The sequence below is a fragment of the Oncorhynchus gorbuscha genome, linkage group LG18 (assembly GCF_021184085.1).
Source record: "Oncorhynchus gorbuscha isolate QuinsamMale2020 ecotype Even-year linkage group LG18, OgorEven_v1.0, whole genome shotgun sequence".
Lineage (NCBI taxonomy): Eukaryota > Metazoa > Chordata > Actinopteri > Salmoniformes > Salmonidae > Oncorhynchus > Oncorhynchus gorbuscha.
Window position 1 is genome coordinate 22,313,328 of NC_060190.1, and position 12,999 is coordinate 22,326,326.

The 12,999-nt window shown below is 40.9% G+C and overlaps 1 protein-coding gene across 4 annotated transcripts in view; it reads left to right on the top strand.

Moving 5' to 3' along the window:
- The window catches only part of slc29a1b (solute carrier family 29 member 1b), a 38,174-nt gene extending 33,795 nt beyond the window's left edge, over positions 1 to 4,379 (top strand). For all 4 annotated transcript variants that reach the window (XM_046312427.1, XM_046312430.1, XM_046312431.1 and 1 more), the window contains exons 12-13: positions 1,673 to 1,872; positions 3,558 to 4,379. In XM_046312427.1, coding sequence (XP_046168383.1) covers positions 1,673 to 1,872; positions 3,558 to 3,669 — 312 coding nt within the window. In that variant the 3' untranslated portion in view covers positions 3,670 to 4,379. The remainder of the gene's footprint in view (positions 1 to 1,672; positions 1,873 to 3,557) is intronic.
- The last annotated feature ends 8,620 nt before the right edge of the window (positions 4,380 to 12,999 follow it).

Genomic DNA, 12,999 nt, shown 5'->3' on the forward strand with positions numbered 1-12,999 from the left:
TTCTGAGATAATTGATTACTGATGTGCATCCTGGTTGTTGTACACGGGTGTTGCTCATCACATCTGATTGCATTAACGCACGTTGCCTATATGTGGCCAGTCATTGTGTGTTTTTGTATCCTCCGATGAAAGTCCGACGACCAAAAGCTAAGCCGAAATACATTTAAAATTGTGCATTGATCTTGAGTGTGCTGCGATTCCTTTTCAATTCAGTTCTACTCTTCATCTCGTTCACTTCAGCAACGGTCGGGTTGTGACAGATTGTAATAAAAATTCTACCAGTTTTTCTATTGACATTTATTTTAATATATCCATAAAAATAATGCTGATTCATGATTTTGACTGTCTGAGAAAAGCTGTGTGTTCCGTCCCAACACATTCATTCTCTATGGGACGGTCGATATTGCATGTCAAATGAATGTTGCAAATGTCACAGTGGATGGATAGAAATAAAATGTTATTTGTCACATGCTTCATAAACAACAGGTGTAGACTAACAGTGAAATGCTTACTTACAGGTCCTTTTACAATAATACAGAGTTAAAGATACACTTATTTTTTATAAATTTGTACACCAGGAATAAATAGACAGTGAATAACAATAATGAGTAAAAATAACATAGCTATATACAGGGAGTACAAGTACCAAGTTAATTGAGGTAGCTATGTACATATAGGAAGTTGTAAAGTGACTAGGCAACAGGATATATAATAGGCATAGGCAACAGAGTATGTTGTGGGTGTGAAAGTGAGTGTGTGTGTGTGTGTGTGTGGGGGGGGGCATATGTAGTGTATGTGTGTGTTGGGGTGTCAGTATGTGTGAGGGTGTGGGTAGAGTCCAGTGTCTGTGCATAGAGTCAGTGCAAACGTTAGTGAAAAAAGGGTCAATGCAGGTGGTCCGGGTAGCCATTTGATTAGCTATTTAGCAGTCTTGTTTAGCAGTCTTATGGCATTGGGGTAGAAGCTGTTCAAGGTCTTGTTGGTTTCGGGCTTGGTACACTGAGGCCGCTTGCAGTAGCGGAGAAAACAGTCTATTGTTTGGGTGGCTGGAGTCTATGACAATTGTTTGGCCTTCCTTTAACACCTCCTGGTATAGAGGTCATTGATGGCAGTGAGCTCGGCCCCAGAGATGTCTTGCGGTTGCCGTACCAAGCGGTGATGCAGCCAGTCAACGGTGCAGATGTAGAACTTTTTGAGGATCTGAGGATAAGAAACACAATTTCATAACAGGTGCAAATGTGAAATGTGAGGACAATCAGAATTGTGACAAGATCAGGACAGGACCCATGGTCATTAGTATAGAAGGGGCTAGACTAACGTACTATTCATCAGTTGCTTATTGCCCCACCCCCCCCACAACAAAAAAAGAAATCCCTTGAAGATAAATATATATGATTTTGCAAACAAAATCTGTGATGTTGAAGAATCACAACAATAAAGGTTACCCATAAGTCTTTACTGACGTGGTAAATTTACCATCTGAGATAAAAAAATACAGGTCAACACTGAACTACCCTGAATTTCAGATAAATAAGTAAATAGATATAAATAACTACCTTATCTTGTGGTGACCGGCTTAAAACATACACAGCAGCAATGTTTTATTGAACATGCACTTGAGTGCTTTTCATTGAATGTGAATGTGGTGTGTCTGGCATCCCTCTACTTGCAGCCTGGGAAGGACAGCAAACTGGTGCCCATTCTTCTGGTGGCCCGTGTGATCTTCGTGCCGCTCTTCATGCTGTGCAATGTTCAGCCCCGCTACAACCTGCCTATCTTCTTTGAACACGACGCCTGGTTCATCGTCTTCATGATAGTCTTTGCCTTTTCCAACGGATACCTGGCCAGCCTTTGCATGTGCTTTGGGCCCAAGTAAGACCTCTTGCCTGGGCACAAACCCAAATAGATCAACTTTCAAGGTACTGGGCAACATTTTACTCTCACAATGACTCACGCTGTGAGCAAACTAACCATTTGCGAACTAAAATTTGACATAGATGGGATTAGTAAAAATACAACATTTCTTTATTAAAAGAGAAATCCTATTGAGACCTAGGCCTATTTAGAAAGAACACAAATTTATACAAAATATACAAACACAACGTAATAATAACATAATATTTACAATCAATTTAAGAAAAGCAATCACATTCCTCAACAAGGATCAGGTAGCCTAGCGGTTAGAGCAGTAACCGAAAGGTCGCTGGTTTGAATACCCAAGCCGACAAGGTCAAAAATATGTCGATATTCCTTTGAGCAAGGCACCCAACCCTTATTTGCTCCAGGGGTGCTGTATTACTATGGCTGACCCTGTAAAACAACACATTTCGCTCCACCTATCTGGTGTATGTGACAATAAAACATCTTACTAAATTGAACTGCCCTAGAGGTAACGGAGCACCAGGGTGCAGAGGTCTGCAGATCATTCCATACACAGGGTGCAAAATAACTGAATGCTAATTTCCCCAGTTCTGTAGAGATCAACGGGACCTCTGGATTTAGCCATCCCTGTGATCAGGTCTGGTGACTCGTATAATTGAACAGTGAAGTATGGTACGGTGGACGTTTGTGCAAGAAGGCTATATAAACAAAATGAGAGCAGTGTATCGATCTACAAGACGGCCAGCTTACTTTCTGCAATAGAATGCAATGATATGTACTGAACCTGTCGCCTGTAATAAAGTGAAGTGTGGTGTGGTAAACTGAATTTAATGGTTTCAGTGTAGTGGCACCTGCAGTCGTATAAATGGTGTCACTGTAGTCTAGCATTTGCAGGAAAGTTGACTGAATGATCTGCTTTCTGCTGTTCAGAAAGAGGCATTATCTATTTCTAAAGAAGAAGCCCATTTTTATTCTCAACTTTATTCTCAACTCATCCATATGCTTTTTAAAAGATTAATTTTTGTCAATCCAGATGCCCATATATATATAAGCAGGGACACGATCAATATGGGCACCATAAACCAATTTCCAGTCACCTGATCCAGGACAATTTCAGACAACCTTTTTGAATGTGTAAAGATCGGTCGAGGGTGTCGAACGCTTTAGACAAGTCAATGAATAGAGCAGCACACTGTTTCTTCCTATCCAAACAATTTACTCCTTCATTTAAAACCAGTGATGCTGCCGAGAAGGTGCTATGCCCTGGTCTGAAGCCCGACTGATGGACATTTAGAATAGATTTTGAAATAAAGAGAGATCTTGGCAGAGCATTTAGTCAAGGATTCAAACATTTTAGCTAGGCAAATAAAGTTTAGAAATAGGGTGATAATTATTAAAGTCACAATGTCTGTTAGAAGGACGAGGCATAACACACATAGTAAACGCAAAGCAATTCTGTCCTACCAAGCAAAAAGGCATTAACTGCTCATAGCGTGGAACTGAGAAAAATGGCTTTCATTTAGTTTCTGGAACTCCTGTCTATTTAAAATGTTATGGTTAGTTTACTCACGTTGCAAGGGTCATTACGAGAGAAAAATGTCTCTCAGGTTGACAGAAATGAGGTTGCACCTAAAATCTTACCACACCTGATCGGCTATCATTCTCTCTCTCCACAGAAAAGTTGCTGCTCATGAAGCGGAGACAGCTGGAGCCATTATGGCCTTCTTCTTGTCCCTGGGTTTGGCTCTGGGAGCATCCCTCTCATTCCTCTTCAGAGGCCTGGTCTAAAATGGCGCCCTGTAGAGAACATGACCCCAAAACCCCAAATTGACCTATAAAACTTGCATGGTAACAAATTGAAATGTATTTGTCTCTTTTTCAAACAAACCATACTGATTCACCTCAAATCTGGTCTTCCAAAGAACGGAAGGTGGTAAGCAGCTCAAGACCAGGATTCAATCCGATAGCAATTTGTTGGCTATGCGCTATTTAAAGGTCATTTTCTGATTGTACCGACATATACAGCGTTTACCGTGAATGCGGTCTCCGTGAACACAGGAACATTACCTTTAACAGCCGGTAGTGTGAGGATTCTTTCGTTTGAAAGCTACCAAACTAACCAAAACTGAATTAAGTAGAGCATTTGTGAAATTAGGCATCTACAGGTTCCTACTGGGAGATCACATGCAATTCAGTGCTTCCCTTTTTGATTCTGTAGTATTCCAATTTGAATTCTTATTTAGCCATGAATCCTTATGAAGCCATGGGGTGGCAGGGAGCCTAGTGGTCAGAGTATTGGACTAGTAACCGAAACGTTGCAAGATTGAATCCCCGAGCTGGCAAGGTAAAAATCTGTAATTCTGCCCCTGAACAAGGCAGTTAACTCACTGTTCCTAGGCCCTCATTGAAAATAAGAATTTGTTCTTAACTGACTTGCCTAGTTAAATAAAGGTGATTTTTTTTTTTTAATTTGCTCAATACAAAGCAAACACAATTTATGGCTGTATTAACTGTCATTTATTGGCCAATATATTTAATCAGTATGAGTGCAATATACAGTGTAATCAAATCAAATCAAATTTTATTTGTCACATACACATGGTTAGCAGATGTTAATGCGAGTGTAGCGAAATGCTTGTGCTTCTAGTTCCGACAATGCAGTAATAACCAACGGGTAATCTAACCTAACAATTCCACAACTACTCCCATATACACACAAGTGTAAAGGGATAAAGAATATGTACATAAAGATATATGAATGAGTGATGGTACTGAACGGCATAGGCAAGATGCAGTAGATGGTATCGAGTACATATGAGATGAGTAATGTAGGGTATGTAAACAAAGTGGCATAGTTTAAAGTGGCTAATGATACATGTATTACATAAAGATGCAGTGGATGATATAGAGTACAGTATATACATACACATATGAGATGAGTAATGTAGAGTATGTAAACATTATATTATATATATATTAAGTAGCATTGTAGCATTGTAGCATTAATCATGAATAACACAATCCCTACAAGAAAGTGATGTGCAGTGAGATCGACTCAGCGAGATAACATTGCAACGAGCCGTGCGGCAGATATTGAGATGAGCATGAATCTGCCAGTGGGAGGACCTATAGGAGGACAGGCTCATTGTAATGGCTGGAATGGAATCGATGGGAGTCAAACATGTGGTTGGATATCGTTTCATCCCGTCCTACTATAGCTCCTCTCACAGCCTTCTCTGGTATCTGTGCATGTGCATGGGGGCACATCACGCTGCCACAATGGGACCAAAACAAAATCATTTTAGCCTTGTCCATCAACACTCTTAGTTGTTGTGTAAATGTACCTGTATAGAGTTTACTTTGGGCATGCAACGTCATCTCACTGAGTCTACCTTTAGTCATGTGCCCTAACGAGCTGACAAAAACATGGACAAAGCCAAATCAGCTCCAGGCCATGGTCATTTTGACAGCCTCCCATTTTGTTAAGAAATTACACAAAGAGCTTTGTTACAATGACTGTCGTTGCAAACTGCCAAATCGCCATGATTTTTTAAAATGTTGCTTACGGTAGTGTATTGTTAATGTCTTAATGGAGTGTCACAAAAACAGTATGGTTTTACTTTAAATTATGACAGTATGATTAGCAGCCTTTAAAAGCCTACTTTACAGTAGCAGGAGATGAGGAACAATATCTTGAATCTATACCTAGCGGGGTATCACTTAAATGTTATGTCCTAATGTATATACAGTCATGTGAAAAAGTAAGTACATCCCCTGGAAAGTAGTATTGTTTTTGTAAATATTTGGACAGATGGATATGTAATCTTCACTTCAACACTATTGTCAGCAAAGGTAATTTAAATGAAACTCAAAGATTATATTTTGCAATCATTTATTCATTAAGAAAATTGACAGAAATACAATTCCATAGTGTGGAAAAAATAAGTCCACCCCTAGCTTCGATAGCTGGTGTTGCTTCCTTTGGCTGAAATAATTTATTGTAGCCATTTCTTTGAACTGTCTATCAATCTCTTATATCGACTGGGAGGAATTTGTTCCCACTCTTCTTTACAGTATTGCTTCAACTTTGTCACGTTCGAAGGATTTCTTGCATGCACGGCCTGGTATATAATAGAATTCATGTTTGACTAAATGATGGCAAGTTGGCCAGGCCCTGGGGCAGCAAAGCAGTCCCAAACCATAATGCCACCACCTCAATGCTTTACGGTTGGTATGAGGTTCTTCTGTTCAAAGGCAGTATTTTGTTTTCACCAAAGATGACGTCTGGCATCGAGGCCAAAAAACTCCACCTTTGACTCATCTGTCCAGAGCACATTGTTCCAGTAGTTTTGGTCTTTACCCAGGTGTTGTCTGGCAAACGTCAGTTTGTCTTGATATTAATTTTTGAAAGCAGACTTCTACCTTCCTGACCTCCCATGTTGGCCAAGTTTGTGCAGTCTGACAGCACTTCGATATTGATTGTGGCAAGAGAGGCCTGTCGATGCCTTGATGTTACCTTGGGGTTCTTCGAGACTTGTATGAGCATCTTTCGGTCAGTTGAATTTGATGAGACGACCTGTCCTAGGTAGATTGCCAGTGGTCTGTAATTCTCTCAATTTGTAGATGATCCATCGGACAGTGGAACGATGCACTTTGAATTGCTTGGAAATGGATTGTAATGCCTCTCAGACTCACAGACATCAATAATCTTTCTTCTGAGGGTATTTTGATCTTTGCATGATGTTACCACACACCAAACCAGACCAAGTTTCTAATCTTTCTGGAAGGCTGGACCCTCCCAGGGTACTCTCTATTGATTTCCTAATCATTTGCACCTGTTTTGGTGCACCTGATCCTAATTTTAGCCACTTTAGGTGATGGTAAAGGTAGAGGTGTACACATTTTTTCTGCATAAGGAAATTACATTTTTGTTTATTTTAATTGCATAACACAAGTACTTGTTTTGTGTGTGATTTGTTAAATTGGGTGACCATTTATCAATGAACGTGGTTGGAATTTTACGAAATAGGCTTGACCCAGCATAGCATGCAGCCGCCACTTCAAATTAATGAATGAAATAATACAAATAGTTGAGGGTTGTTATATACAAGTAAATAGAAGACTATCAGAAAAAGAGCAGTACGGCAATTATCAAACATTAATGCATGAGACTAGTGTTATATGGATCATAGAAAGCAAGTGAAACCTTAATCGAACCTAGCATGCGCTCACTGTCAAGGCTCAGAACTATTTGAATGTTAAGCATTGTTTAATATCCAAGCTGTGTCCCAAAACTATCATTACTGATGTTGCACTTGAAAACCTGTTATTTACCGACTGCCTCAGACCACTCGTAGAACATCTTAAGTGCGTTGTTAGATGCGTTTTCTTCTGACAACTTCACAACCATTAAACTATGTAACTGTTTTCAAGTCACTATTGGCCTCATGGTGAAATCCCTGAGTGGTCTCCGGGTCTCCGGAAACTGAGTTAGGAAGAACGCCTGTATCTTTGTAGTGACTGGGTTTATTGATACACCATCCAAAGTGTAATTAATAACTTCACTATGCTCAAATGGATATTAAATGCCTGCTTTTTTTGCCCTTCTACCAATAGGTGCCCTTCTTTGTGAGGCATTGGAAAACCTCCCTGATCTTTGTGGTTGAATCTGTTTGAAATTAACTGCTCGACTGAGTGACCTTACAGATAATTAATTGTCTGTGTGGGGTACGGAGATGAGGTAGTCATTCAAAAATCATGTTGAACACTATTATTCCACACAGAGTGAGTCCATGCAATTTATTATGTGACTTCCTAAGCAGAGATTGTTGAAAAAAGCCAATTAAATGTTCCCCATTCACTCGCTAATGTTAAACGAGCATATGCAGTACGAACAAAAGCAGGACAACTGAAAATAAAGTGTGCACTAGCGACACTACTTCATCATACTTACAAAATAAAGAAGAGGTAAGCCACATTGTAGATGGCATCCATAAGTCTCTAAAATTAATCAGCAATGAGAAACCAAGTCGGTAATGTCAACGGTTTAAACCATTAAAGATGTATCGCATGCCAAAACATTGTGTTTCTTAACACTGTTTTGTTTATTTACCACTGGTATGATTAAAAGTTGTTTTAACTGTTGACATCTGCAAAGACATGGCCACAATTTACACGGTCGGGAAATGGGGGTTTTGTGAGTTTGTGCTAACACCCAACCCAAGGTACCAAATGCAAATTGATATGTGACACGTAAGTGGGTCTCTGCAAAATCACTGGATGTTTTTGGAACTACTGAACATAACGTGCCAAAGTATACTGAGATTTTTTTATATAAATATGAACTTTATCGAATAAAATATACATGTGTTCTGTAACATGAAGTCCTATGAGTGTCATCTGATGAAGATCATCAAAGGTTAGTGATTAATTCTATCTGATTTTTGTGACTCCACTCCAGTTTTTGTGTGACTTGGCTCTGACGTAACATAATCGTTTGTGGTGCTTTCGCTGTAAAGCCTATTTGAAATCGGACACTGTGGTGGGATTAACAACGACATTACCTTTAAAGTGTTATAAGATACTTGTATGTTTGAGGAATTGTAATTATGAGATTTCTGTTGTTTGAATTTGGCGCCCTGCACTTTCACTGGCTGTTGTCATATCGATCCCGTTAACGGGATCTCAGCCCTAAGAAGTTTTTAATGGCTGGGTGAAGAACACAAGAGAAGGAACAGTGGTTGGCCAGTTACAGTTAATGTTTGTAAAGGAATCAATGGAACGGAGTCAAACCAGCCTCCTCTGCTGATCACGTCTGTAAAAGAATCAGCTACCTGAGGGCAGGTCTACCTTTTCTTTTGTTCTGTTCTTTACAGAACCCCAATCTGTTGTGGGAACTTTTATATGATACTGCAATGTTGGTTCAATGGAATTTTGCCCTCAGCATCACAACACTCAATATTTGTATTCTACATTACCATTTAAAGACAGTTTGAGTTGTTTGCCACACAAATAGATAACATATTATAAGCCTTATTCAAATCATAAAGGCTCATGCATCCTTTTAACAACTAATACCACTTCATAATTGTAAGTAAAGTGTTTAATGATACCTATACTACATGTATCAAGTCAAATTGTATTTTTCACATGCGCCGCATAAAACCTTGCTGTGAAATGCTTACTTACAACATTTGGCCAACATTTTTTTTAAGTAAGTAAGAAACATTTGCGAAATAAACTACAGGAAAAACAGTAACACAATAAAATAACAATTACGGCTATATAGAGGCTATATTAAAGGGGTACCGGTACCGAGTCAATGTGCAAGGGTGCGGGGTTAGTCGAGGTAATTGAGGTAATACAGTTGAAGTCGGAAGTTTACATACACCTTAGCCAATTACATTTCAACTCAGTCTTTTCACAATTCCTGACATTTAATCCTAGTAAAAAATCCCTGTCTTCAGTCAGTTAGGATCACCACTTTATTTTAAGATTGTGAAATATCAGAATAATAGTAGAGAGAATTATTTATTTAAGCTTTTATTTCTTTCATCACATTCCCAGTTTGTCAGAAGTTTACATACACTAGTATTTGGTAGTATTGCCTTTAAATTGTTTAACTTGGGTCAAATGTTTTGGGTAGCTTTCCACAAGCTTCCCACAATAAGTTGGGTGAATTTTGACCCATTCCTTCTTACAGAGCTGGTGTAACTGAGTCAGGTTTGTAGGCCTCCTTGCTCGCACTTTTTCAGTTCTGCCCACAAATTTTCTATAGGATTGAGGTCAGGACCTAAGCCATTTTGGCACAACTTTGGAAGTATGCTTGGGGTCTGTCACGCCTTGGTCATTGTATCTTGTGTTTTTGTTATATGTTTGGGTAGGCCAGGGTGTGACATGGGTTTATATGTTGTGTTTCGTATTGGGGTTTGTATTAATTGGGATTGTGTATTATTAGGGGTGTGTCTAGTTAGGCTTGGCTGCCTGAGGCGATTCCCAATTGGAGTCAGCTGATTCTCATTGTCTCGGATTGGAAACCGTATTTAGGTAGCCTGAGTGCGCGTTGTATTTCGTGGGTGATTGTACCTGTCTCTGTGTTAGTCACCAGATAGGCTGTAATTAGTTGCGAGCTCACAGAACAGGGCTCCGTGCAGCCGAGCGGAAATGGAGGAAAACTCGCCTCCCTGCGGACCTGGCATCCTTTCACTCCCTCCTCTCTACATTTTCCTCCTCTGTCTCTGCTGCTAAAGCCACTTTCTACCACTCTAAATTCCAAGCATCTGCCTTTAACCCTAGGAAGCTCTTTGCCACCTTCTCCTCCCTCCTGAATCCTCCCCCCCCTCTTCCCTCTCTGCAGATGACTTCGTCAACCATTTTGAAAAGAAGGTCGACGACATCCGATCCTCGTTTGCTAAGTCAAACGACACCGCTGGTTCTGCTCACACTGCTCTACCCTGTGCTCTGACCTCTTTCTCCCCTCTCTCTCCAGATGAAATCTCGCGTCTTGTGACGGTCGGCCGCCCAACAACCTGCCCGCTCGACCCTATCCCCTCCTCTCTTCTCCAGACCATTTCCGGAGACCTTCTCCCTTACCTCACCTCGCTCATCAACTTATCCCTGACCGCTGGCTACGTCCCTTCCGTCTTCAAGAGAGCGAGAGTTGCACCCCTTCTGAAAAAACCTACACTCGATCCCTCCGATGTCAACAACTACAGACCAGTATCCCTTCTTTCTTTTCTCTCCAAAACTCTTGAACGTGCCGTCCTTGGTCAGCTCTCCCGCTATCTCTCTCAGAATGACCTTCTTGATCCAAATCAGTCAGGTTTCAAGACTAGTCATTCAACTGAGACTACTCTTCTCTGTATCACGGAGGCGCTCCGCACCGCTAAAGCTAACTCTCTCTCCTCTGCTCTCATCCTTCTAGACCTATCGGCTGCCTTCAATACTGTGAACCATCAGATCCTCCTCTCCACCCTCTCCGAGTTTGGCATCTCCGGCGCGGCCCACGCTTGGATTGCGTCCTACCTGACAGGTCGCTCCTACCAGGTGGCGTGGCGAGAATCTGTCTCCTCACCACGCGCTCTCACCACTGGTGTCCCCCAGGGCTCTGTTCTAGGCCCTCTCCTATTCTCGCTATACACCAAGTCACTTGGCTCTGTCATAACCTCACATGGTCTCTCCTATCATTGCTATGCAGACGACACACAATTAATCTTCTCCTTTCCCCCTTCTGATGACCAGGTGGCGAATCGCATCTCTGCATGTCTGGCAGACATCACCCTGCTCCTCCGCTCTCTCCACTGGCTTCCAGTTGAAGCTTGCATCCGCTACACGACCATGGTGCTTGCCTACGGAGCTGTGAGGGGAACGGCACCTCAGTACCTCCAGGCTCTGATCAGGCCCTACACCCAAATAAGGGCACTGCGTTCATCCACCTCTGGCCTGCTCGCCTCCCTACCACTGAGGAAGTACAGTTCCCGCTCAGCCCAGTCAAAACTGTTCGCTGCTCTGGCTCCCCAATGGTGGAACAAACTCCCTCACGACGCCAGGACAGCGGAGTCAATCACCACCTTCCGGAGACACCTGAAACCCCACCTCTTTAAGGAATACCTAGGATAGGATAAAGTAATCCTTCTCACCCCCCCCCTTAAAAGATTTAGATGCACTATTGTAAAGTGGCTGTTCCACTGGATGTCATAAGGTGAATGCACCAATTTGTAAGTCGCTCTGGATAAGAGCGTCTGCTAAATTACTTAAATGTAAATGTAAATGTAAATTAGTTCATGTTCCGTTTGTTGTTTTCTTCTTCAGTTATTTCATGTACCGCATTATCTTCATTAAAAGTCATGAGTAACCTACACGCTGCATTTCGGTCTGACTCTCTTCAAACAACAGACGAAAGACTTTACAGGGTCATTGTCTTGAGATGTTGCTTCAATATTTCCACATAAATTTCCTCCCTCATGAAGCCATCTATCTTGTGAAGTGCACCAGTCCCTCCTGCGGCAAAGCACCTCCAGAACATAATGCTGCCACCCCCGAGTCTGAAGGTAGGCCTTGAAATACATACACAGGTACACCTCCAATTGACTGAAATGATGTTGATTAGCCTATCAGAAGCTTCTAAAGCCATGACATAATTTTCTGGGATTTTCCAAGCTGTTTAAAGGCACAGTCAACTTAGTGTATGTAAACTTCTGACCCACTGGAATTGTGATGCAGTGAATAATAAGTGAAATAATCTGTCTGTAAACAATTGTTTAAAATACGTATTTTCAACTTTCACTAAGAACCAAAAAGATACTTTATTTCATACTCCATCATTTGGCTAACTGGGTGGGTAAATGACCTTTCTAAAACCTCCACCTAATCACTCTCAATAGTTGATTATAATGAGATCTTAGGAATTGTCTTTTGAACTTTGATAATTAATTTATTAGTAATCTGTCAATAGTCTGCTATTTTAATTTAAACAAGGCTTAAAGCAGGTTAGGGTTTAGCATATTTTGGACTTATCTAGGATGTTTTTTAGTATTTTATTTAGGATCCCCATTAGGGGATTTTGCCGAAGCAGCAGCTACTCTTCCTGGGGTCCCAGTTTCATCCAAATAGTTTGTTATAGTAAGTTTGATAGCTGGTTCTTTAGCATCCAGCATTTATTCAAAAGCATTTGAACTGCCATGAATCGGCACGATAGTGCCACCGACGAAGAAGAACAGCATTCACGTAATATTATTTTCCTCACAATGTCGGGCTCCATGAATTTGTGAGTCCTCGGGTAAAACAGATGCCTGTCATTAAGAAGTTGGATTTTTTTTTAAATGACAAACCCTATCAACACATTTGGTAATGGGCTCGTCCACCAGTTGATCTCCTAGTATAACACAATGCAACAGTTTTTCCTGTTACGACTAATCGAATGAGCTAACTCTCTTTGTTTCTTGTGCTCATGGAACAAAAATGAATGGCAGGAAAGTGGCCATGTGATTCATTTTCCCAGCAAATTGGGCTGAAATAAAAAAGTCCAGATTGTGTTAAATGAGAGCCAAAAACCTAACTTGATATATGGACGCACAACTTTGACTTTAATTTAAATCATTGACATCAATAAGGATTTGG